The sequence below is a fragment of the Barbus barbus genome (assembly GCF_936440315.1).
Source record: "Barbus barbus genome assembly, chromosome: 8".
Lineage (NCBI taxonomy): Eukaryota > Metazoa > Chordata > Actinopteri > Cypriniformes > Cyprinidae > Barbus > Barbus barbus.
In genome coordinates this window covers 23,477,168-23,502,154 of record NC_136736.1, presented here as the reverse complement: position 1 = coordinate 23,502,154, position 24,987 = coordinate 23,477,168, and the positions used below count along the sequence as shown (strand labels likewise).

Here is a 24,987-nt window from a genome sequence, read left to right as displayed (position 1 = left end):
AAAGTGGTGTATAATGAAACTGTCATGTCTGCAAAATAAACAATACATTTCAGTCTCTCTACAAAATGTCATGTTCACTGTTCAATTCAATGTGTTACTTGCCATTTTTATGCCTTAATTATTTGTCAAATTTACTAACAATTTCTTTTTTTCACTGTACAGGATTGTAATGACATGACTACCACTTTAATATCATTCACTAATATGTGCCATTGTTTTCCCAGGAAAACAAATAGTTCATCTAATAACTAGTCACTGATTAGAATGGTTCACTAAACCATTGATTTCTTGACTTGGCTGGAAACAAAAAATTAAATGAGCCAACCCCCATGTGTGAAATACAAGTCTCTGAGAAGAGTTCTATTTATTCTCACACACAGAAACGCCTTTCATACAATCAACACACCTTCTTCTCTCTCAATAGACAGACAAGAGAGAAGAGAGAGAGACAGAGAGAGAGAGATCGGAAACACTTCCTCAATGTTGGATATGACAAAGGCACGCAGGTGAATTTCACATAGGCAATAGCAGTAGGAGTGGACAAAATTACATTCCTCATCTCTGGTTGCAGAGTCACTGGGCACTACAGTGACAGCAAAATTAACACGAAATAGACCAGGAACTTAATTTTATTTCATTTTATTATTTTATTTTATCATCACTTTAAGGCAAAAACGAGTTTCCATACATCCTAGTAAACAAATGACATCTGAATCTAGTATTGAACTTTTATTTGCATGAATGTAAATTTGTGAATATGAATAAATGTGGGGAAGTCGTGGCCTAATGGTTAGAGAGTCGGACTCGTAATCGAAAGGTTGCGGGTTCGAGTCCCCGGCCGGCAGGAATTGTAGGTGGGGGGAGTGAATGTACAGCGCTCTCTCCACCCTCAATACCACGACTGAGGTGCCCTTGAGCAAGGCACCGAACCCCCAATTGCTCCCCGGGCGCCGCAGCATGGCTGCCCACTGCTCCGGGTGTGTGTGTGTGTGTGTGTGTGTGTGTGTGTGTATATGCATTTGTTCACTACTCACTGCTGTGTGTGTGCACTTGGATGGGTTAAACGCAGAGCACCAATTTCGAGTATGGGTCACCATACTTGACAATACGTCACGACTTTACTTTACTTTACTTTAAATGCGATCAAACGGTTATCTGATAGGGGGAGTCGAGGCGTGATGCAACTGAGCCAAACTGACAAGTTAGATATACTTTACTGATCCAAGAAATTCATAGAACAATTTCTGAAGAGAAAGACAGGTGGAGAGAAAAAGAATGAAATATTAAAAGAAAAGGGAGAGAGAACATGTGGTAGGGCCAGTATGCTTTATTGAGCAGTTTTTGTTCTGTTACTGGGTGGATTTAAGAATCTGACCATTAGAATGTTAATCTGTTTAAAGCCAATCACACTCCTGCCTGAAGAAGGGGAATAGAATCTCTCTCTCTCACTCACTCACTCACTCACACTCACTCTCACACACACAACATTCAGCCCAAAACATACACACAATAGGTCATTTGCAGACCCAAAACATACATTCACCACCCCCAAAATACATACACACACCCAGAGGAAATATTTATTGCTTTGAGTCAATGGAATTTTCATTTAAGTTACTCTACTGTTCAAATGTTTTGGGACGGTAAGTGTTTTTAATGGTTTTGAAAGTCTCTTGCTCATCAAGGCTGCATTTATGTCAACAAAAATACTGTGCAAACAGTAAAATGTCATCACAACAAATATTGCAATTTAATTCCTGTGATGGCAAAGCTGAATCCTGAGCAGTCATTACTCCAATATGCTGATTTGGTGTTCGTGAAACATTTGTTCATCACAACTGAAAAAGGCCAATATCGTTTAAAAAATATTGACACTAAATTGTGAAATGCTAATTTTGTATTTATTTACTTATTACACTGAAAGATTATACTGAAATCTTTCTTTTGATTGCAGGAATTGTTATCTTGGCACAATTAAGCAAATTTATGACGTGTTATGTGAAATTACTTGGGTGTTTTTTTCCATATTGAAAAAAATAATTATAGTCTAAATAAAAAATAGTCTCAAGTTCTTCCTCCTTTAGAAAAAAAACAAAACAACAACTGAGATATATAGATATTAGAAATATTGGATAAAGTGTCTGTTAAATGAATGCATGTTAATTACCCTTCAGTCCTCATCATTGTGCAGTTCCCAAATGCACATTATTAAAACGGTTTAATGATTCCAGAGATTGGTGATGTGGAAATCAGCTCTTCATTTACCACAAACATTCCCACTTTAACAAAAGATGAACAAAATAGCAAAGAGTATATTTTGACTGTATGTGGGTGACCTTGTACTCTGGCCGCACTTCTGAACTGTAATCAAAGCTGATCCTTCTTTGTCTCAGCCTTGCACAAATCTCATACATATAACTCTATACTCTCAAATCCCGAGACGGGCTTACTAAAAAGTGAACTTACAAGTAAACTTGTAGTAAAATAGATGGAGCATCATCTGTAGTACTGCATCTGAAAAGTAAACTTACAAGTAAACTCGTAACGTAATCGGCAATACATCTAAAAAGTAAATTTACAGGTGAATTTGTAATAGATGTAGCATAATAGGCAATAGCCTACCTAGTAAAATAGCTATAATTGGCAATACTTAATTGTTTTAGACAGTTTTGCTGAATATACTCTAATGTAATTGGCAATACTGTCTAAAAAGTAATCTTATGAGTAAACTTGTGGTAAAACAGGTCTAAAAAGTAAAGCTACTTCATTAAAATTCTATCATGAAGAAAGTAAAGCAACTAATGCAGTGCTGTTCATTAGAATACGTAGGTAAGGATGGTGTATGTGTGTAAAGGGGATATTTGGGTTGTGTGTGTGTAGGGGGATTGTGGGATGAATGCAGGGCGCGCGTGCTTAAACCTCTGCACTGTTAGAACAATCGTTCTCCTCTCCATCTCGACCCGCTTTTCAGATTAAGTTTATTGCACAAATTCCACATCAGCTTACAGCACAACGTCCGATCTAACGTCTTCAAAACACACTCCTGTTAAACATTCGAAAAGAAAACCATTTTACATTTATTTCGATGCATTTACTTTTATCTTTGAGGATATGATAAATAGTTTTTGTGAGATTTTGCAAACTTTTGGAGACATCTTTTAGCAACTGTGTCCCCGGAGGACAGTCAGAATGTTCCTAAAGTTAGAAACACACAAACAGGAATGGTGTGAGAGGGTTTCATTCCAGTAAATTGTCCTGTTTTGTGTGTAAATGAGTGCTCAGGCCCAGCTGACACAACACTGAACATTCGGAGATAACACAAGCTTTCTCTTCTTGCTCCATTCACTTACACAAAGCCATCTAGTGGTGTACAAAGCTAATCACTTTTCATACTTTTCCAAAAAAAGTTCCAGTTATTGAGTTGAAAAGTTAATGAGCTAAATAACATGAATAGTCTTTGTACAGATGTTTTTCTTCTCAAACATTATCTCTGCATAGGACACATACAGTAAATCTTTAAACATGGCAGGGAATACAATAGAATTTAGTTTTTTTATGTTTTTTAAAATAGCAGAGGTCAATGTTAACCAAAACTGTTATCTTTTATAAACTAATATCTTTTTTTATGTTCCACAAAAGTCATACAAGTCTGAAACAACATGGCTGTGAGAAAATCATGAAATAAATATACTTTTAAGTTTATTTCAATTTTAACAAGACAAAACAAGATGCCACATTAATTTTTAAGCATAAATCCAGTGTTTAATGAAAGATCAAACTGATGAAAATAGTTTTCATTTGTTTAGATAATACAACTTAAGTTGAAAAAAAATATCTTTCATTATGACATTTATCACACTTCATTGCCACATGACTTTATTGACCTTGTATTTTGTGCATTTATGCATGGTATAATACTGGTACCACAATCTTATTACACAAATATGAAGAATTTGAAAAGTTCCTTAAACTTTATGCCACTTTTTTTTTTAAATACAACACCGCTTTAAAAGGCAGTCCAGCAAACTGGTCTTTCATTCTCTAGCTTCAGTTGTTGCTTGTTAAAAAGTAACTAGATTTTAGCAACAGTGTGGCAGGTTCTAGCAATGCTTGTCAGCAGTTTCCATTATATATTGTTTTCTGTTCTTGGAACTAAAAGTTTCTTCAGTGATTACCTTTTTAATCCTTTCACTGTGTTAATCACTTGTTGCTAAGTGTCTTCTAATTTCAGCAGCAATCATATTTATAATCGTTCTGAACACTGATCATCATGGATATAATGTACTTCTAAGGCAGCCAAGTCAAAGTTCACAATGGTCACATTAGGGTTCAGAGGCCAAACCAGCAACAAACTCCACCAACGTACGTGTAGGTCTTCCAGACATTCCTTTTCTCAGGTATGGAACTTCCTCCTTATTGGTCATGACGCCGGCAATGTCCAGATGAGCCCAATGATCAGCTGTCACAAACTCTCTCAGGAAAGCTGCGGCAGTGCAGGCGCCACCTGAACTGTGAGGTCACAGACCAGTTCAGTGTTATGGCAAACAAAAACAAGCTCGTTTGGAGTTGGTAAGAATTTTAAATGGTTTTGAAAGAAGTATCTTATGCTCACCAAGGCAGCATTTATTTGATCAAAAATAAGGTGTTGAAAAATAACTATTCTACTAATGTAGAATACGGCTGCCACAGTTTTCAGTTTCACACGATCCTTCAGAAATCATTCTAATATGGTAAAATGGTGCTCAAGCAACATTTTTGTATTATGATCACATCTGAAAACGGTTGTGATGCTTTAATATTTTGTGAGACATTTCCATTTTCAGGAATGTTCAATGAATAGAAAATCTGAAACATAACTTTAAATCTCTCTTTTTTTAATCAATTTAGTGCATCCTTGGAATGAAGACCCTTATAAACTGGTTTGCGAACACATTTCTCTTTCCGGTATAGACATTTTTGTTTCTATTGAAACAGGAAGTTGGGGTGGAACATATTGAATATATTCAGTGCAGCCAAAATTGCATTTGGTCACAGAATATACAGCATTTGATATAAATATATGCATGTATGTATGTATGCATGTATATGTAACACACACTCACACACACATCTAAAAAAAATTGAATATCGTGAAAAACTGCATTTTTTGTAACTTATTTCAAAAAGTGAAACTTTCATATATATTTTACATTCATTACATGTAAAGTAAGACATTTCAAAAGTTTTTTGTTTTAATTTTGATGATTAGAGCTTACAGCTCATGAAAGTCAAAAATCAGTATCTCAAAATATTAGAATATTTCCTAAGATCAATCAAAAAAAGGATTTGCAAAGCAGAAAAGTTCAAGTTGTTTAAAGTATGTTCATTTATGCACTCAATACTTTGTCAGGGATCCTTTAGCACAAACTCCAGCATCAGTGAGGAATGGCATGGAAGCGATCAGCCTGTGGCTCTGCTGTGGCACTATTGAGCCTTCAGCTCGTCTGTATCGTTGGATTGACTGTTTCTCATCTTTCTCTTGAAAATATCCCATAGATTCTATACGGGGTTCAGGTCAGGTATGTTGGCTGGCCAATCAAGCACAGTAATATCATGGTCAGCAAAGCACTTGGAAGTGGTTTTGGCAGTGTGGGCAGGTGCTAAAGTCCTGCTGGAAAAGGAAATCAGCATCTCCATAAAGCTTGTCAGCAGATGAAAGCATAAAGTGTTCTAAAATCTCCTGGTAGACGGCTGCATTGACTCTGGACTTGATAAAACACCAGCAGACGTCATTGCAGCCCAAATCATCACTGACTGTGGAAACTTCACACTGGACTTCAAGCAGCTTGGGTTCTGTGCCTCTCCAGTCTTCCTCCAGACTCCAGACCTTGATTTCCAAATGAAATGCAAAACTTAAATTTATTTGACTTTGGGCCACTGAGCAACAGTCCAGTTCTTTTTCTCCACAGCCCAGGTAAGATGCTTCTGACATTGTTTCTGTTTCAGAAGTGGCTTGGTAGCCCTTTTCCTGAAGACGTCTGAGCGTGGTGACTCTTGATGCACTGACTCCAGCTTCAATCCACTCCTTGTGAAGCTCTCTCAAGAGTTTGAATCAGCTTTGCTTGATAGTATATTTTTGCTTGTGCACCTTTTCCTACCCAATTTCTTCCTTCCAGTCAACTTTGCATTAAATATGCTTTGATACAGCACTCTGTAAACAGCCACACCTTTCAGTAATGACCCTCTGTGACTTACCCTCTTTGTGGAGGGCATCAATGTTCGTCTTCTGGATCATTGCCAAGTCAGCAGTCTTCCCCATTATTGTGGTTTCAAAGAACAAGAAATACCCAGAATTTATACTGTAGAGATGGTCGTTTAATGAAACTCAAATATAAATATTCTAATATATTGAGGTACTGGATTTTGACTTTCATGAGCTGTAAGCTCTAATCATCAAAATTAAAACAAAGAAACTTTTGAAATGTCTTACTTTACATGTTATGAATGTAAAATATATATGAAAGTTTCAATTTTTGAAATAAGTTATAAAAAAAAAAAAAAAAACAGTTTTTCTTGATATTCTATTTTTTTTAGATCTGTATATATATATATATATATATATATATATATATATATATATATTTTTTTTTTTTTTTTTTATCCCAATAGCCTTTAGTTCACATAACTCCCCAGTCAAAACCATGACCTGCTATTTCCAGTTGAACTAGAGGGTGCAAAAAATATTAAATGAATGAAACATGTGTGAAATATCATGTGTGAGTGTTCATATGTACCGGCTAGATTTTCCAATGTTGTTCAGATCTGCCAGTGCACTCTCTGTTATTTGTTTGGTGTAATGCTGAAACAGTGGCATCCTCCACACCCTGTCACCAGTAACAATGCTTGCCTAGGAGTATACAAAAAAAAAAAACATATGAAGACATTGTTCTATCATATTGTATGGCTTTGGTGAAACTATGCCAGAAGAATGGTATTCAAGTCATTTTGACATTCAGATGAGAGTGATGATACTCATTACCTTATGCAGCCGCTCCCACAGCCAATCAGAGTTAGTAAACACGCCTGCAGCAGCAGAACCTAGGGCCACATCCATGGCACCTGCCAGAGGAACAAAGACAGAGAGAAACCATTAATCCAATATGAGACTATGTTAAATTGAAAGCTTCAATGCAGCTTGTGTGCTGGTACCTGTAAGCGTAGCCGCATTGATTATTGCTCTGGGCTTGAAACTGTGAGCATAACACAGAGCATCAGCCAAAATCAGCCTGCCCTCAGCATCAGTGTTGTCAATCTACCAAAGAAAAAAAAAATTTCCATCTCATTTTTATTTCTTACTGAGAATATCTATTAGTCAGAGTCTTTGGGCATTTGAGCAGAAACACCATCCAATTTCAAGAGAAAATTTAGGCGAAAATGTATTATTACTTAATTATTTATTAATTTTGCAGAACTGCTCTCTAATGGCAATTCATTTTATAAAGTTTATAAAAAAATAAAATAAAAAAATGGCTTACTATGCCAATATGCTATTTCATATAGATCTTTATATATTATCCCATAATAAATGTACAATTTATTGACGTTAAGATTTGTTAGTTTTTTGTTGTTTTTTTAATCTAAATACTTTTATTCAGCAAGGACACTAGAATGATATGTATGTGACAGTAAACACCTTTAAATCTTTACAAAAATGTTATATTAAATAAATACTACTCTTTAAAACTTTAAGCAAAAATGTTTCACAATTTCCTCAAAAGCATTAATCAGATCAACTGTTGTTAACACTGTTGATAATAATAAATAAAAAAATATTGAGCACCAAATCAGTACATTAGAATGATTTCTGAAGGATCAATTCTAATTTTACAAAATTCACCTTTGCCATAGCAGTAATAAGTTACATTTTATAAAAACAGTTATTTTAAACTGTAATGATATTTCACTATATTACAGTTTGCTGTATATTTTATTAAAATTAAGAGGTAGCATGGTTAATATGATTAGACAAAAATAGGACTGTAATTTTTTTTAAATATTTAAATCTTAACTTCAGCATTAACTTAATATTGCATTTTTGTTTAAAACATATTTTAGTTTCAGTTTGATAGAGATAAGACAATATTTGGCGGACAACCTTTTAAAGACCCCTGGAAAAACTCAGGATAACTTTGTTTTATATATATAGTGATAACATTTGAGGCAGATGTCAAACAGTAATGCATGGTCTCTGTGCATACCGGTACGATATGTGCAAGAGGAGAATACCTGAATGGTTTTGCCATTTTTGGCACGGACAACATCACCCGGTTTGATTGCTTTTCCACTAGGCATGTTTTCACAGAGTGGTGCCAAACCTGAAATAAGAAACATGAGGTTAGTTTGTGTGCTAACGGTTGCAGTGGACAGTGTCTAGGGCAGTGGACAGACCGATGATATTAATGGGGAGTTTTAAAGCAACTGCCGTCACGATAGCAGAACACACAGTGGCTGCTCCACCCATATCTGCTCTCATGGCATCCATGCCTGAAGAAGGCTTCAGAGAGATTCCACCACTGGAATGAGACGGACAAACTAATTATTTGCTTCAAATTCACAACTACTGATGTTTTTAGGTTCTGATGTAGTTACCTGTCAAAGGTGATTCCTTTTCCCACCAGCACAAGAGGAGGTTGTGCAGAGTCTAAACTGCCTTTGTAATGCAGCTCAAGAAAGATAGGGGGCTCCTCTGAGCCTTTAGATACACTTAGAAAAGCCCCCATTTGCTCCCTCTCAATCCAAGACTGAGGCCTTAAAAATGAGAGAGAAACAAACACAGAAATGTACTGTGTTGCTTTATCATTAATGAAAAGGATGACAGACTTTAATGAACTTTGACACTACCTCTTGTAGACCGCCACTTTGTGAGCAAAGGGTGAGAGTTTCTGCTCTATGGTGTTTGCGAACACTGTGGGAGTGATGTGATTGGCTGGAGCTTCCATTAGTTGTCTGGCCAGGTTCTGCCCGTCCCCATACAGAACACCTTTCTGCCATGCTGCTGAATCCACACTGCAAAGAAACAGGAATGCAGACATTAACAAACCAGAATTCTTAGGATGAGTGTAAGGGGCGCCATGCGTGTGGCTTTATTACAAATCAAGCAATACATTTCCTAATATTTAAACATCTGTGTTTTATATACCTCCCATATGGTTGGGTAGAGACACGGACCATCTTCTTGGTTTTGAGCTCATCATACTCAAAAAGCCCAAGCACAGCGCCCTCTGCTGCTGACTGCCCATCTCCACAAGGGTCCACCTCCACATGAGCTACCTCCAGATCTTGAAGCTGCCTGCAGCCCACTGTACAAACACAGGAAAACATTTTAGGGCGATTTAAAATAGTGTATTTAAAAACTGTGTTCTGAATTTCAATACATGTATTGTGAAAAACACCAACAATTACATTACATTATGCAACAATTACATTACAATATCATTCTAATATTCTGATTTGCTGCTCAAAAAAACATTTATTATTATTATGTTGAAAACAGCTGAGCAGAATATTTTTTAGGTTTCTTTGATGAATAGAAAGTTCAGAAGAGCATTTATCTGAAATATAAATCTTTTGTAACATTATAAATATCTTTATCTCTTTTGATTTAATTAATGCATCCTTGCTAAATAAAAGTATTAATTTCTATAATTTCATAATTTACTAATAAATATATAATAATAATAAAATAATGAATTAAATATACTGCTTTTGAATGGTACAGTGTACAATGTTAAAAAAGCTTTTTATTTTAGTTAAATGCTGATCTTTGGATCTTTCTATTCAACAAAGAATAATGGGAAACAAATTTTTTTATATTGATAATAATAACAATAAAAAATGTTTCTTGAACAGCAAATCAGCATATTAGAATGATGTTTGAAGGATCATGTGACACAGAAGTCTGGAGTAATGATGCTGAAAATCTAGCAGTCATTACAGAAATAAATTACATTTTAAAATATATTCAAAAAGAAAGCAGTTATTTGAAATAGTACAAATATTTCACAATATTACTGCTTTTGCTGTATTTTGGATAAAAACAATTTAAGAGAATTCTTTAAAAAAAAAAAAACATTAGTGTCCCAAAACGTTTGACTGGTAGTTTATTACTGAACATAACAATGTAATTTACCTGACACTGCTCCACGGACGTTTTCCTTACACTTGTTCCAGTTTTCTTTTCCACACACACCTGTGCCGCTCTTACCAAGACCAACCACAACTACACTAGGGAAATCCTTCACAAGAAAAGGACTTTTGTAAGAATTTACTGATATATTAATCTTGTCATCAAGCATCTTAAGGACAGAGCCAAGCTCACCTGATGTAAACCATAGAAGATCCTGCTCTTGCCTTTCTTCAGGGGAGGTCCAGATCTACAGAGCAGAGAGGAGGAATGAAAGAACGGATGGTGCAAAAAACGCATGCAAGTGTCAAAATTAGTGACTCACATCGACAGCATTTCTGACAGTTTTCCTGAGATCGACCTGTCAAATGTCGCTGCAGCCTCCGTGAAATGTATCCCGTCATTGTCTGACTGTTTCTCATACACGCCAAGAACTAAACCCTAAATAAACCCATTCAGACATAACAATAAAAACAACACGAATGGCTTGTCAATGACCTCTATGTACAGAGAAATTCAGCTGATTAGCCGAATTATGAAACTTACTTTTCTTGAACTGAAAGAGTCCGAAAAAAGTCTACAGTTGTGTTTTCGGATTGCAGTAAGCAGCACCCTTCTGAATGGTATCAACATTGTCTCTAAATGTATAAAAACAGATGTATCGGTGATTCAGTAGATTAATTTGACAAAACCTCACACGTGACAATAGAAGGTTGAAAATCTCATTCAGGCGCAGCTACTGACGTCACCAAAAGACGACATTTTATTCTAAAATAAAAGTCATCAAAAATAAATCATTAAGAACGAGATAATCTTATGTTTAATTAAATTCAACCAAACAACATGAAATCGAAACAATTATAACTATCTGTATGTTGTGTTAGTTCATATCATGAACCATTTAATACAGTAAACTAAGCATGTTTAGTTCTACCTTTAACATATTTTAATCTTAAATGATCAAACAGGACATTTAAATAAAATGTTTAAAAAAATATGGAATGTGTTTACATTTTAAATAAAAAATATACAAAAACCTAACATCATTTGTCAATATCTGCAAACAAACTGAGTACTGGTTTGTTGGGTTTCAAAGTTTGGCAATTTTAAATTTGCTATTAAATATTAATTTAGCAATTAAAACACTAGGCAATTAAAGTGTGTAATGATTGCTGCCAAAAGGTAGCCCTGAAATAAAATCATGTTTTTTATAAATATTATGCAAATAGTGCACGAAGAATAGGCATAGCTTACCAGTATATAACTTTTTCAAGAAGTGCGCTTATCCTTTCTACACTATTTTGTATGTGAATTAAGTTTTTTTTTTTTTTTTTTTGCTTAAACATACAAAAACACCAATTAACAACAGTCAGAAAAGTCTTAATACCATTCAAAAAAGTTCAAATAGCAGCATAACAAAAAATACAGATAAACAAAATAAACATAACAGGAAAACCAAGAAAGAAAAAAACAAATAAATACAGAAAAATAAATAATAAGGGGCTTAATCATCAAAAAACACCTTCAAAAGGCCACATAGTTTAAACTTTAAAGGCTTTTTCAGAAAGCATGATCTTCGAGGATTTGATGAAGATCATTAAATCTTGCTGGAAAAGTAATAAAGTGGGAGGGTTATTAAAGAATCTACATTCATAAATTAAGTAATTGGCCAAAATCAAAATATTATTAACCAAAAAATCACAATTCCGACAAAAGGACAAATATTTCACAGTTTTAAAATCAAAGTCAGGTATTACATACTTCAAGCTTAACCAAGCATAGAGATCACCCCATGATTGTTTTGAGAATTTGCATAAATAAAACAAATGTTCCAATGACTCTATGCTTCACAAAAAGTGCATTCTATGTGAATTAAAGTGGCCCAACATACTATTGAGGCTACTGCGCATGTCTGCTCGTGTGAAGTAGGCTTGGCCTGAATGTTTTCATCCTGTTCGAAACCGAGCGGCCGCCGATCGAAGGTAAAAGAAGACGAGAAGACTAAGCTGATAATGTCTGTATTGTTACAACCACCGAGTAAACGCGCTTTTTAAAGGTGTGCAGATTTTGCGGCGATCAGGAGGAGCTTCCGCTACGCCTCGCGTGTCACTAGGCCCGCTGACCCACATTCGCGAGACCGCAGGTGTTTCTCAATGTCAAGGATACGTCCTTGGCAGGACTGGTCCTTCCAAGTCACTTCCTTCAGAGGCTAGGCGAGGCTCCTCTTAAGCATTCGGAGAACACGTAAATGGAACAGGCTAGCAAGTGCATGTTATTGCGTCATTACGTCAGTGAAACGGTCCGCTTTTACTCTGGACAACTTAACTAAGTTAGTCCGGTTCAGTTAGCTATCAATAACGTAATTTCTAGAATTTATAATATCAATACGGTAGTAATACTTTTTAATACAAAAATGTTTTTTAAGTAATTTGTAATTTGTAAATATACTTAAGTTACATTTGAACGCATATTGCCCCGTTGGCGCTCCGACTCCGCTAACGTCCAACATTTTGAATTTTTGAGCAAGATAGCAAAGCTGCGCGCATAGGATTGTGGGTGATTTTAGCGCGCGAAGAGCGCGAAGGCTACACTTATGCATCCTTTCCTGTGTATGGGATATTTTTTGAACGAAGGACTCAGTCCTTGGTTGAAATTCCGAGGATCCTCGACATTGGAACAGTCCTTCGACGGATGTCGATGACGTAGCATCCTCGAAATTCTGGCTTCCGAGGATCCTTCCTTGACATTGAGAAACGCCTCGCAGCTCGCTCGAGGAAGTGCGCGCATTAAACTCTGCATGGCATTTCTAGTTATTGCGCCGATTATTCATCGCAGCGCTGCATTTTGTGATTTCGGGGCCGAAGCTTATATCTGACAGGCTCCTGTGTGGATGTGTTTTTCGGTATGTACCAAATATATTTCTGTTGATAAAGGCGGTAGTTCCGCTGCTGTGCACGAAAAGAGAGTGAAGAGTTTGTGAACAAGTTTTAAAAAGTCGTAACTTACTATCTCTTTAAGTTTAGATGTAACTGTTTATGCACTGACGTGACATTTAAATTTTCTTTGACATACTCTTTCGGTTCAGTTAGGATGTTTGGATGTCCTTGTTTGGAGGATTTGACTGATGTAAATGTATGTTTGTTATTACAGCTGTTGTGGTTGCAATTTCCATGTTATTATTGGGTTGAAGTGTAATGATGAGCATACTGTTTGAGGCTTGAGATGCCTTTCTAACTTGCATACTTTGAAATGCACTTCAATAGAGGCTTTTAAATTCGGTAATGATTTGGCTTGATGCAGAGTGAGTGTGGCTTTTTGAACCTGCAAGTGAAAATGTAAAAATTTGAATAAATCCTATATCTTTTACAATTTATGTTGAGTAAGCGGTCATGTGGCCCCGAGCTCTGTGTCCATCAATTAACCTTTCACCTCTGACAAGAACAGAGTCACAGAAACAATATTAAAGTACACCGTTAATTCACCATTTAATTCATCTAATTTTTTTGTGTCCACAGGCTTTCACATTGGCAGGTCCTCTTCACCAATGTCTTCCCAATGCATCAGGTTTTTTAACCCCAGACTGATCCATGAGACGGCTTTATCATGAGCTCCAGAGACAGGTAGAGCTCAAACCAACTTCACACAACACAACATACACGCTATTGTTCAAAAGATCAGGTTCGGCGAGATTTTTTAAATGTTTTGTTTTGTAAAAAGACTCAAAGCATTCTTAGCAAGGCTGAATTTAGTTTTCTATTGTAATATATTTTAAAATGTAATTTATTCCTGTGATAGCTGAATTGTCAACAGCCATTTTTCCAGTCTTCAGTGTCACATGATCCTTCAGATATGATTCTAATATGCTTAATGGGTGTACAAGAAACATTTCTTATCAGTATTTAAAAATGATGTTTTTGCTAGAATAATAGTTTTGTGGAAACTGATACTTTTTTCATGATTCTTTGATGAATAGAAAGTTCAAAAGAGCAGTGTTTAAATTGCAATAGGAATCTTTTATTTCTGTAATGTTATAGATCTTTTTTTTTTTGTCAATTTAATGCATCCTTGTTGAATTAAGGTATCAATTCTTTCCCCAAACATTTAAATGGTACTTCAAAAATAATTTAGATGCTTTAGTAGCACAACAGAAAATGTAGTTAGATAAAATTAATGTGCGAATTCATGCATGCATATATCAACAACCTGTTTATTAAAATGTAATTACAATTTTATATTCACCCATGCATTTTCAGTGTCCCACGTTCTGCATTTACATATTAAAGAAAGTACAGTAGGAGTTTGTCCTCGGCCTTAGTCTATTTTTAGAAGCATATAAGTTCTCGGTTTCTTTCTCTCTGTAGTAATAAAAAAAAAAAAAAAAAAACAATTCTATGACATAGAGATGTAACTGTATTACAGAAAATAAAAAATGGTTTTCCATCACACGTAGAATAAATGCGTGTCCTATTTTAGGGATGATGGTAGTGTTTTTGATGGGCTGATGGAGGAAGATGAGAAATATAAGGCGAAACGGTGAGTTAAATTGCTGATTTTAGTTGTTCTGAAATGAACAATGAAATATTAACTTATGAAATATTATTGGAATCGAAATGGGTGTAAACATAGAGATCACATATTCGAGATAATGAAATGGTCCCAACTTATAGAATACAACAAGAATGCTTGTTTTACTTGTGGACATGAGTATTTGTATGTGTATACGGATATGTATTCTTGCATCGGCAGTATTGCATTGCTACTAAAGCTACTAAAATTTTTCTAAGTTTACAGTTCTTCAACATCTGAACTAGGCTTATTAATATGGCTTATGTTGTTCACTTTCCTCATGAGCCATAAAAAGAATAACAGAAAATGTCAATATCATAAATTCATCATAAAACACGATAACTTGTTTAAAAGCACTATTTTTCCAGGTTATGCTTGCATGCTTCTGTTATTGGTCTAAAGGTTAATGTTTACAGTAGTAGTTTTCTTCCAGCAACTCTGAAGTGATGTGTTTATCATGAATAAGCATTTTTCAGCCTTCTCTAATGCTTTGTTTTCTCAACTTTATTATCTGCAATCGCAGGGTTTCGAGAAATAAGTCGGAGAAGAAAAGGCGAGACCAGTTCAATGTCCTGATTAAAGAACTTGGCACCATGTTGCCCGGAAATACGCGCAAGTGGGACAAGTCTACAATATTGCAGAATAGCATAGACTATCTGCGCAAGCACAAAGGTGAGGCAAAATAATTACTGGAATAATTACAGATCTGTATTATTATTTTGCCATAGCACCCATGCACACAGCAGATGTGTGTGATAGGTTCTAATGCTCAGCTGCTGCTGCTGCTGCAAAAAAAAAATATATATATATAATATATATATATATATATATACACGAGTACATATCTTAATGTTTAAGCATATAATGATATTCTAGGCAATTGTGTGCTTCTAATTTTATTGCAACAGTTTGGACAGGGCCCTTTTCTATTCTAACATGACAGTGCCTCTGTGTATAAGGCAAGATTCAAAAAGAAATGATTGATTCAGTCAGTGAGGAAGAACTTGACTGATCTGCTTAAAGCAAAGTCCTAATCTCAGCTGAGCAGCTCTGGTGTGACTTTAAATGCAGACCTTGAGCTGAAAACTCATCACCAAACACCAATGATTTGTACACACTATATAGATACACTATATGGACAAAAGTATTGGGACACCCCCTTCTTTAGAACAGAAGAAGGCACTTCCAAAACTGTGGCACCAAAGATGGAAGCATAATTCACGTATTTAAAAACTGTATTTCTATCTCTGTTGCAACAGTTTTGAAAGTGTCTAAAATGACTGTACCCATATACAAGACATTGGTGTTTGGTGATGAGGTTTTGGCTCAAAGTCTGCATTTAAAATTACACCAGAGGTGTTCAGCTGAGATTAGGACTTTGCTTTATGCAGACCTTCTTCCTCACTGACTGAATCAATCATTTCACTTTTCACAATTAATTTATCACAGCAAAAACTGTAATCTTGATTTATAATGCAGCTCTACTATCATGCTACTCATGCAGTTTCTGCAGTATGTGTGTTGTGAGCTGTATGCTAATTTTCTATATGCATTGTGTACCTGGATGACCTACAAAATTCCAAAAGGGTGCAGTATAAATCACATCATACTACACAGAATCCCACAATGCAATATGCTTAACCCCCAACTCCAGATACACAGTTATATCACCACTGAATGTTAATATCTTCCAGTTAAATATATAAATATTAGGAGTGTAACGGTTCACAAAATTACGACACAGTGGTGTCGTCATGGTTCGATACGTTTTCGATTCGGGGGGGAATCAAGGGGGGATTGCTTGCGTCGCAATTTTGGAAATATTTCTATTTTAAACCATGAAGGTGAGCCAATGGATATCACACAAGCAACGTGCAAACTTTGCACAAGAGTTATGCCGGTGAACGTCTTAATCTCAGTCAATTCACTATGCAGAAAGTGAAAGTAAAAATGGAATGACGGCGTAATGATGGAGCTTTCGGCATCTGACGCCGCATATTCTCTCAGAGACGACCAGAGACAAATCTACTTATGCTGATAACTGTATATAGCTCACTGTTTTAATTTAGGCTATTCCTTTATAGGCTATTTCTCTTGTGGCCTGTACATAGTGAGAACAAAAATGAGAAGAAACATATTTTGTGTTAAACAGGTTGTTTTTGAAAGTCGGTGCTTGAAATAAAGCTTTTTATTTGATAGATTTGTATTGATGACTGCAGTGTTAATATTTTAATTATAGGCCTATAATTCATTGTAAAATAGACCTGTTTTAGTAAATAATCCTTTGTTCTCCTCGCAGCGTGTCAGTTATGCGGTAGCCTAATATTGCGGGGCAAATTAATTATAATTCTAATTTAATAATAAAAGTAATTCCATAATAATAATAATAATAATAATAATAATAATAGGTCTAATAAAAATAAGAATGTAAAAACTGCATTAATTGGAAATGCCATATCCACTTAATATTGGCAATAATATGTTTTTGATAATATCTCTGGCTATCGTCGATAGAAGATCATCGTCTTTCGACACAGCCCAGCAAGGAGAGGTTATCACGGGGCAGACAGCAGCACACTGCCGGTTACGTCGTTTGGGCTGCCTTGTTGAGCGCAGTGGCACTAAAAACATTATATTTCACATACTTTAAGCTCTTTGATTTTCCAAATGTTATAGGATTAGTCAAATGAATCGTTCGGTTTGTTATGCGTACCGAACCGAAAGCTTCGTACCGAATGGTTCAATACAAATATGTATCGTTACACCCCTAATAAATATAGTTATAACTGGGCTTCACTCTTGAATTAAAGGAGCAGTTTACTTCCAGAATAAAAAAAAAAAATCCTAATAACTTACTCACCCCCATGTCATCCAAGATGTTAATTTCTTTCTTTCTTCAGTCAAAAGCAAATTAAGGTTTTTGAGGAAAACATTCCAGGATTTTTCTCCATATAGTGGACTTCAATGGGACCCAACAGGTTGAAGGTCCAAATTGAAGTTTCAGTGCAGCTTCAAAAGGCTCTACATGATCCCAGCAGAGGAATAAGGGTCTTATCTAGTGAAACAATTGGTCATTTAAAAAAAAAAAAAGAGATTTTTTTTTTCTTTTTTTTTTTTTTGAAAATGGATAGTTTCACTAGATAAGACCCTTATTCCTCATCATGTAGAGCCCTTTGAAGTTGCATTGAAACCCGTTGCCTCAGACTGAAGTCCACTGTATGGAGAAAAATCCTTGAATGTTTTCCTCAAAAACCTTAATTTCTTTTTGACTGAAGTTCAGACATGAACATTTTGGATGATATGGGGGTAAATAAATTATCAGGAATTTATTTATTTATTTTTATTCTGGAGGTGAACTACTGTAATCCTTTAAATATGTGACCCTGGACCACAAAACCAGTCACAAGTGTCAATTTTTCGAAATCGAGATTTATATATCTTCTGAAAGCTGAATAAATGAGCTTTCCATTGATGCATGGTTTGTTAGGATCGTTTTTAGCAATACATATTACTAATCAAAAATTAAGTTTTGATATATTTACAGTAGGACATTTACAAAATATCTTCATAGAACATGATCTTTACTTAATGTCTTAATGATTTTTGGCATAAAAGAAAAATCAATAATTTTGACCCATTCAATGTATTTTTGGCTATTGCTACAAATATAACCCAGCGACTTAAGACTGCTTTTGTGGTCCAGGGTCACATATGCAGTATAATGGGGTAAAGTGATGACAAAGCAGCAGACTACTGCAGTATTTCATGTAAAAGCAATTATTTTAAATTGTAATAATATTTCATGACATTACTGTTTTTCATCAAATAAGTGCAGCCTTGGTGAGCATAAGAAACACCTTAAAGGTAACTTGATTACCGATACAAAACTTTTAAAGGTAGTGTAGTCTCTAAGCAACTGAAACATGCAGATCCTAGGAAAACTGTTTCTAAGGAATAGTTTGTGTTCACATGCAGAAATTGCTGCACAGTCTGAGTCAAGTGAGATCAAGCAAGATTGGAAACCGCCGTTTCTTAGCAATGAAGAGTTTACACAGCTGATGCTAGAGGTATGACCCTGCTTTGGGCAATAAGTGTGTTTGTATTTGTTTTTCTCTTTCTATTTCTTCCTGTTGTGAAAAGTTTCCACTAATAAAAAATGACTGCATCCTCATTCATGTTTAATGTTTTTAATTTTTCACCCATCACTTCTACATTTTTAGTTTATGGAATGGGGCTGTTTTAGTAATGCGTTTTTGTTTTTTTTAAGGCTCTGGATGGGTTCTTCATAGTGATGCTGACAGACGGCAACATCATTTACACCTCGGAAAGCGTGACTTCTTTACTTGAACATTTGCCTGTAAGTGAGAGTTGGCAGATTGTTTGTAGTCTATTTAAAGATTTCTTTTTTTCTTGGAATTGCTAGATTTTATGTCTGTCATGTTCATATATAATCGTGTTTGTTTCAGTCAGACCTGGTGGATAAGAATCTTTTAAACTTTCTACCAGTGGGGGAGCACGAAGAAGTCTATAATGTGCTGTCCTCACACCCAGACATTGACAACCTCAACTCTGATTACCTCAAATGTGAGTATCCAACCCCAAACCCACTATCAGATATCTGTTTTGCTGTGGCATTTTTCACTGCTTCATAGAGCTAGGCAATATACCAATTGTTCATGACTTTTTTCTGCTAGTTACAAAGGTAGTGTTTCTAATTTTCATTTAAGTTTTTCATATATTTAATTTCAGCTTTATTTCAATTCAAGAAAACCGTTTTTAACGGTTTCAATTTTAGTTCACAATTAACTGATTAGTGTATATTACATTTGAAAAATGATTAAATAACATTCTTCCTTTTGTTTATTTATATTTAAGGTTTTTACTTTACACTTGAAACATTTTAGTTCTAGTAGGCAGCAATTGCTGTTTGGTTGAAATTATGGTTAATTTAATTTAAATCAATTACCATTAAGTTATTTTTGAGCAAATCAGTGATGTATAGATATAGATACATAATGAATATTGGTAAACGTGTGAAAGCTTTATCATTTAATAGTCCTGTCCTGCTTTCCACTGAGATGGTAAAAAATTGCTCTTTGCCAAGTCTGCCGCCTCAGCATATTTTGACTGTATAAGAGTGATTTTGATCTATATTGTCAGGCACTTAATGTTTTTTCGTTGTTGTTCATTTGTCTCAGCCAAGAACCAGATGGAGTTTTGTTGTCACATGCTCAGAGGTTCTGTGGATCCCAAGAAACCACATGTGTATGAACATGTCAAGTTTATTGGCAACTTTAAGTCAATCGCCAACAGTGAGTGTTTATTTTCCTCTTGATTTAAAGTGACTTAATACTCGAGCATATGTTAACTGCATTTGTTACTGCCCAAAGCAAAATGTATGGACGGCCAATTTCTTCTAACACAAATCTCCACTTTGAATGCTCTCCCAGTGCCTCTTGCAACCCGAAATGGCCTTGAGGGAATTTTACAGCACTCGTTGCAGCCGGCCTTCGACGATAAAGTCTGTTTTATTGCGACTGTGAGGCTCGCCAAACCCCAATTCATCAAAGTAAGCTGATAATCAATCAGAAAATCCAGAGCAAAAATAGACCTCCATTACAAAAACTCTCTCTGAAAGCAAGCAACCATAGGCATGCAGCATAACAAAGCATTACTAGCAAAAACATTCTCATATTGACCTGTTTGCTGTTATTGATTTGTGTACAGGAGATGTGCACGGTGGAGGAGCCCAATGAAGAATTTACATCTCGACACAGTCTGGAATGGAAATTCCTCTTATTAGATCATAGGTTTTCACACTTACTCACAATATCACTTTCTCCATGTTTGTAACGTCCAGTTTTTCCTTCATTGATATATCTGTGTGTTCTTGTGTTACAGAGCACCACCTATCATTGGCTATATGCCCTTTGAGGTGTTGGGAACGTCAGGCTATGACTATTATCACGTAGACGACTTGCATTCACTGGCCAAATGCCATGAGCATTGTGAGTTTAAAACAAACTAACATATATTTGAAACTTTCATTTGGCGCCATATTCTTTATATGTGTCACTTATTCTCTGTCTGCTTGCAGTAATGCAGTTTGGAAAAGGGAAATCGTGTTATTATCGCTTTTTAACTAAAGGGCAGCAGTGGATATGGCTCCAGACTAACTACTACATCACCTATCACCAGTGGAACTCACGACCAGAGTTTATCGTGTGCACGCACACAGTTGTGAGGTACGCGGAGGCATACAGATGACTACACAAACCGGGAAGATACCAATAGTGACTCTGCTTATGTTTTTACTTTGAATTATTTTTGTCTGTAGTTATGCTGAGGTGCGAGCAAAGCAGAGGAGAGAGATGGGTATAGAGGAATCTCCCCCTGAGCTGCCTGGAGATAAGGTGAGATGCTTCTGAGATAGTAACCTCTCAGAAATAGTCCACTAATGTGGTATAATGGACATGCTGTTAAATGGCTTATCTAAGAGAGACTGTGATTAAGTTTATACACTGCAGTGGTGAAAAATGTCTGTTTATCAAATGTGAGGTTATCAGTGCTGATGGTTAACTGAATGATTAACAGATTCAGATTCCTCTCTCTTTCCAGCAGTCTCAGATTTCTGGCTCCGAATCGCAGTTAACCACCTCCAGACTGAAGGAGGTTCTGGAACGTTTCAGTAACAGTCACACACCTTCCACCTCCTCAAGGAGCTCCCGCAAGTCCTCGCACACCGCTGTCTCTGACAGCACCTGTAAGCATGAAAAACAAACAAACGTGTGAGAGCCAAACGTGGGCTCTTCTGATGTGTTTTCCTGGTTTTGTGCCTGTTTAAAACGCTTGTATCTGTATGATTTCCTCAGCTACTCCCTCTAAGCTACAGATGGACGTGAGCACACCACCCCGGCCCGCCACTGTTGATATGACACCCCAACGTCGTTCCTCTATCAGCACCCAGGTGAGACTTGCATATTCATCGTCAATACTTGGTTTTAATTATCTTACAAAGAATTCCTAACAAATGCTTGTGCCTCATAGCAGCTGAGTAATGACTGTGGTCTTATTGGCATTATTTTGATAGTCCGTGAGTTCTCAGAACGCCAATCAGAATGGATCTCCGGTTCAAATCAACCAACAGCAACAACCTCAACCACAGCAGCAGGTTCAACCTAATGCCCTGGTAAGTTTTGTTTTGTTTTTTGTTTAGTTTTAGGTGTTTTCTATGGAAGCCTGTTTCCGCCACTGAATAAAAAAAAAATTAAAAAAAGGGAATTGCGAATTTTTATCTCACATTTCTGACTGACATCTTGGAATTCTGACTCTTTTTTTCTCAGAATTGTGAGATATAAACTTGCAATTGTGAGTTATAAAGTCATAATTCTGAGAAATAGTCACTTTTTTATAAAGACTTTTTTTCTCGCAATTCTGACTTTTTTTCCTTGAAATTGCGAGTTCAATAAAGTCCAATTCTGAGGGGAAAAAAGACTGATATGTTCTCAGAACTGCGACTGTCTTGCAATTGTGAGTTTATATCATGCCATACTGAATGCAATAAAGTTTTTTTTTATTCAGTTTTCATTGGTGTTTTTTTTAGGGTTTTTTTTATTTGTTTAGTTTCTTTTATTCTTTAAAAGAAAAGAAAATGATTTAATTTCTTTTATATTTTTGGTGTTTTCTTTGTCAGATAGATCAAATAAGCCGTCATTTCAATGACTTACTTTTGATTTTTCCCCATGACACCATGATGTTTATTTTTCTGTGCTTTCTTAATGTAGTTCTCTGCGCAGTTGAACGCAATGCAGCACCTGAAGGAGCAATTGGAGCAGAGGACGCGCATGATCGAAGCTAACATTCAGAAACAGCAGGAGGAACTGAGAGAGATTCATGAGCAGCTCCAGAGGGTGCAGGGACAGGGCACTCAGGTACACACATGTAACTGTGTGAATATTGGTATTGACAACTTTGCTGTTATTAAGAAACAAAAGCATGTGATTGAAATGGTGTCTTTCAGATGATACTGCAGCAGACGGGTGGTGGACTGAGTGTACAGTTGCCGCAAGTTGGAGAAGCACAGACTAACATTTTAGGGGTTGGAGCACAGACTGGGGTCATAGCTATACAGGGCCAAAATGTGACAAGTACAGCACAGAGTGGGACTGTTCCACAGCAGCAAGCACTTCCGCAGCAACAGGCTCCTCGTTCCCTGCAGCAGGGTTCTTCTGTTACACAGGTGACTTTAACCATTTTTGCTCTGACAACCAGTAAATATTTGCTCGGACAACCACTTGATTAGTCTTTAGTAAATAATGTAATGCATGATGAAATCTGAACTTTTAGATCTAGTAAAATCAAATCCTTTTAAAATATGTATTTTTTTTATATATATATATATATATATATATATATATATATATATATATATATATATATATATATATATATATATATATATATATAATGTACATTTACCATTCAAAGGTTTTGAAGCAGTAAATGTTTATGAAAGAAGTCTCTTATGCTCACCAAGGCTGCTTTTGTTAACGAAATAAAAATACAGTAAAAACCGTAATATCATGAAATATCATATAAATATTTAAATCTATTTCTGTGATGGTAAAGCTGAGTTTTCGGCATCATTACTCCAAGCTTCAGTGTCACATGATCCTTCAGAAATCATTCTTATGTACTGACTTGGTGCTCAAGAAACTTCTCATTACATTTTAAAACGGTTGTGCTGCTTAATGTTTTTGTGGAAACTGGTGTATTTTTTTTCAGGATTCTTTGATGAATAGAAAGTTCAAAAGAACAACATTTGAAATTTAAAGAGATTTACTGTCACTTATGTTTTATAATTACATATTACTTGTATGATCAAAAAAACTCAACTCTGTTACAATTAGATATAAGAAAGAGTTTGATTTTGTTAACGCTGCAGAATTGACTGTAATTACCAGTACCTTTAGCTGTGTATTGCCTGGAAGTAGCTTTTAAAGTAGCTCATTAACTGTGACATAATCTTCTGTTCTCTACTTCATATGGTGACATCATCATCTAAATGGATGACATCATTTTTGTCTCTTTCTCTCGCTCTCATTATTTTTCTCAGCATGGTCCTGTGTATAATACCATGATGATCAGCCAGCCTGCCAATGCCAGTGTTGTGCAGAAACCCAGCAATCTGGCACCAAAAATAAATCCGGGAAATGCAATCAACAGGTACATGCGTTTCCTCATAACTTTTTCTCAGGACACCTTCTACAAATATTTTCAGTATTATTTAATTAATTATGTAATTATTTTTTTCTTCGTCCTACTCTGTCACTCTCAGGTTTCCTGCCGGGCAGCAGTTGGTCACTAAGATTGTGACAGCTCCAATGCCGTGTGGCACTGTCATGGTACCCACAACAATGTTTATGGGTCAGGTTGTGACAGCTTATAGCCCGTTTGCACAGCAGCAAGGTCAGACACAGACCATAGCACTGCAGCCTCAGTCAACAGTGCCTGCAGAACAGCAAGCTCAAACTACCACAGTACAAGCAATTCAACAGCAGGGGGCGACGCAGCAACCATTTTTACAGGTAACAAAGCATGCACCTAGTTTCATTTGGAGTCTACTCACAACTATGATTCAGTGATTGGTATTTATCACCATGTGACATTCTACATAGTCTTCATACTAGTATAGTTTACAAACCTTGATGAAGTTGACCAAGAAGTTCTACTGGGTTAAACTGCCAGCTGGTAATCCATCTAAACCAGTCTCAATCTTTTTTTATTCTAAAGCCCCCCTTTGTCAATTTTCAAAGACCCTATCTAACCTCTGGTTCTTATGTTGTAAGAAAAATGAGTAATCTCAAAATATAATGTTATATAAATTATATAAACAAATAATTAAATGTTGTACTTGTTTGTTTTTATTTTAACGTTATGTAATAATGATTGTTAATGATTATATAATGATATATATGAGATTAATATAACAATTATTTAAAATTGAGTTATATTAACAATCGCATTATATAACAATCATTAACAAAAAATATACTGATCAAGTGACAGTAAAGATATTTATAATCTTACATTCTATTTCAAATAAATGCTGTTCTTTTGAACATTCTATTCATCGAAGAATACTGGGGGAAATACTTTTCAACATTGATAATATAAAAAACATTATTAATAATTGAGCACCCGTATTAATTGATGGTAACTGAGCACCAAATCAGCATATTAGAATGATTTCTAAAGGA

At 35.7% G+C, this 24,987-nt stretch overlaps 2 protein-coding genes across 8 annotated transcripts in view; one reads left to right on the top strand and one right to left on the bottom strand.

Annotated features, from left to right (window-relative positions):
- Positions 1 to 3,675: 3,675 nt before the first annotated feature.
- LOC306874389 (cytosol aminopeptidase-like) lies at positions 3,676 to 10,912 on the bottom strand. Of its 2 annotated transcripts, none has more exons than XM_079424401.1 (13): positions 10,709 to 10,912; positions 10,488 to 10,603; positions 10,358 to 10,412; positions 10,169 to 10,274; positions 9,179 to 9,338; positions 8,881 to 9,045; positions 8,629 to 8,787; positions 8,428 to 8,552; positions 8,266 to 8,354; positions 7,189 to 7,291; positions 7,019 to 7,098; positions 6,774 to 6,886; positions 3,676 to 4,509 (listed from the first exon to the last, which is right to left on the bottom strand). In XM_079424401.1, exons 1-13 carry the CDS (start codon positions 10,793 to 10,795, stop codon positions 4,323 to 4,325), a joined length of 1,545 nt encoding a protein of 514 aa, XP_079280527.1. In that variant the 5' UTR covers positions 10,796 to 10,912; the 3' UTR covers positions 3,676 to 4,322. The 2 variants fall into 2 exon arrangements, with proteins under 2 accessions (XP_079280527.1, XP_079280528.1); XM_079424402.1 differs by having other exon boundaries at positions 10,524 to 10,603.
- A 1,137-nt stretch (positions 10,913 to 12,049) lies between these two features.
- The window catches only part of LOC306874388 (circadian locomoter output cycles protein kaput-like), a 16,151-nt gene continuing 3,213 nt past the window's right edge, over positions 12,050 to 24,987 (top strand). Inside the window, exons 1-21 of one of the 6 annotated variants that reach the window (XM_079424395.1) lie at positions 12,064 to 12,305; positions 12,927 to 13,064; positions 13,678 to 13,782; positions 14,636 to 14,695; positions 15,252 to 15,400; positions 18,704 to 18,795; positions 18,996 to 19,085; positions 19,195 to 19,312; positions 19,927 to 20,040; positions 20,179 to 20,297; positions 20,456 to 20,538; positions 20,630 to 20,736; positions 20,826 to 20,973; positions 21,066 to 21,141; positions 21,347 to 21,491; positions 21,601 to 21,695; positions 21,819 to 21,917; positions 22,513 to 22,659; positions 22,749 to 22,967; positions 23,844 to 23,953; positions 24,066 to 24,315. In XM_079424395.1, coding sequence (XP_079280521.1) covers positions 13,766 to 13,782; positions 14,636 to 14,695; positions 15,252 to 15,400; positions 18,704 to 18,795; positions 18,996 to 19,085; positions 19,195 to 19,312; positions 19,927 to 20,040; positions 20,179 to 20,297; positions 20,456 to 20,538; positions 20,630 to 20,736; positions 20,826 to 20,973; positions 21,066 to 21,141; positions 21,347 to 21,491; positions 21,601 to 21,695; positions 21,819 to 21,917; positions 22,513 to 22,659; positions 22,749 to 22,967; positions 23,844 to 23,953; positions 24,066 to 24,315 — 2,238 coding nt within the window. In that variant the 5' untranslated portion in view covers positions 12,064 to 12,305; positions 12,927 to 13,064; positions 13,678 to 13,765. Of the gene's footprint in view, positions 12,306 to 12,926; positions 13,065 to 13,677; positions 13,783 to 14,635; positions 14,696 to 15,251; positions 15,401 to 18,703; positions 18,796 to 18,995; positions 19,086 to 19,194; positions 19,313 to 19,926; positions 20,041 to 20,178; positions 20,298 to 20,455; positions 20,539 to 20,629; positions 20,737 to 20,825; positions 20,974 to 21,065; positions 21,142 to 21,346; positions 21,492 to 21,600; positions 21,696 to 21,818; positions 21,918 to 22,512; positions 22,660 to 22,748; positions 22,968 to 23,843; positions 23,954 to 24,065; positions 24,316 to 24,987 lie in introns of all 6 variants that reach the window. The other 5 variants (XM_079424396.1, XM_079424399.1, XM_079424397.1 and 2 more) reach the window with 5 other exon arrangements.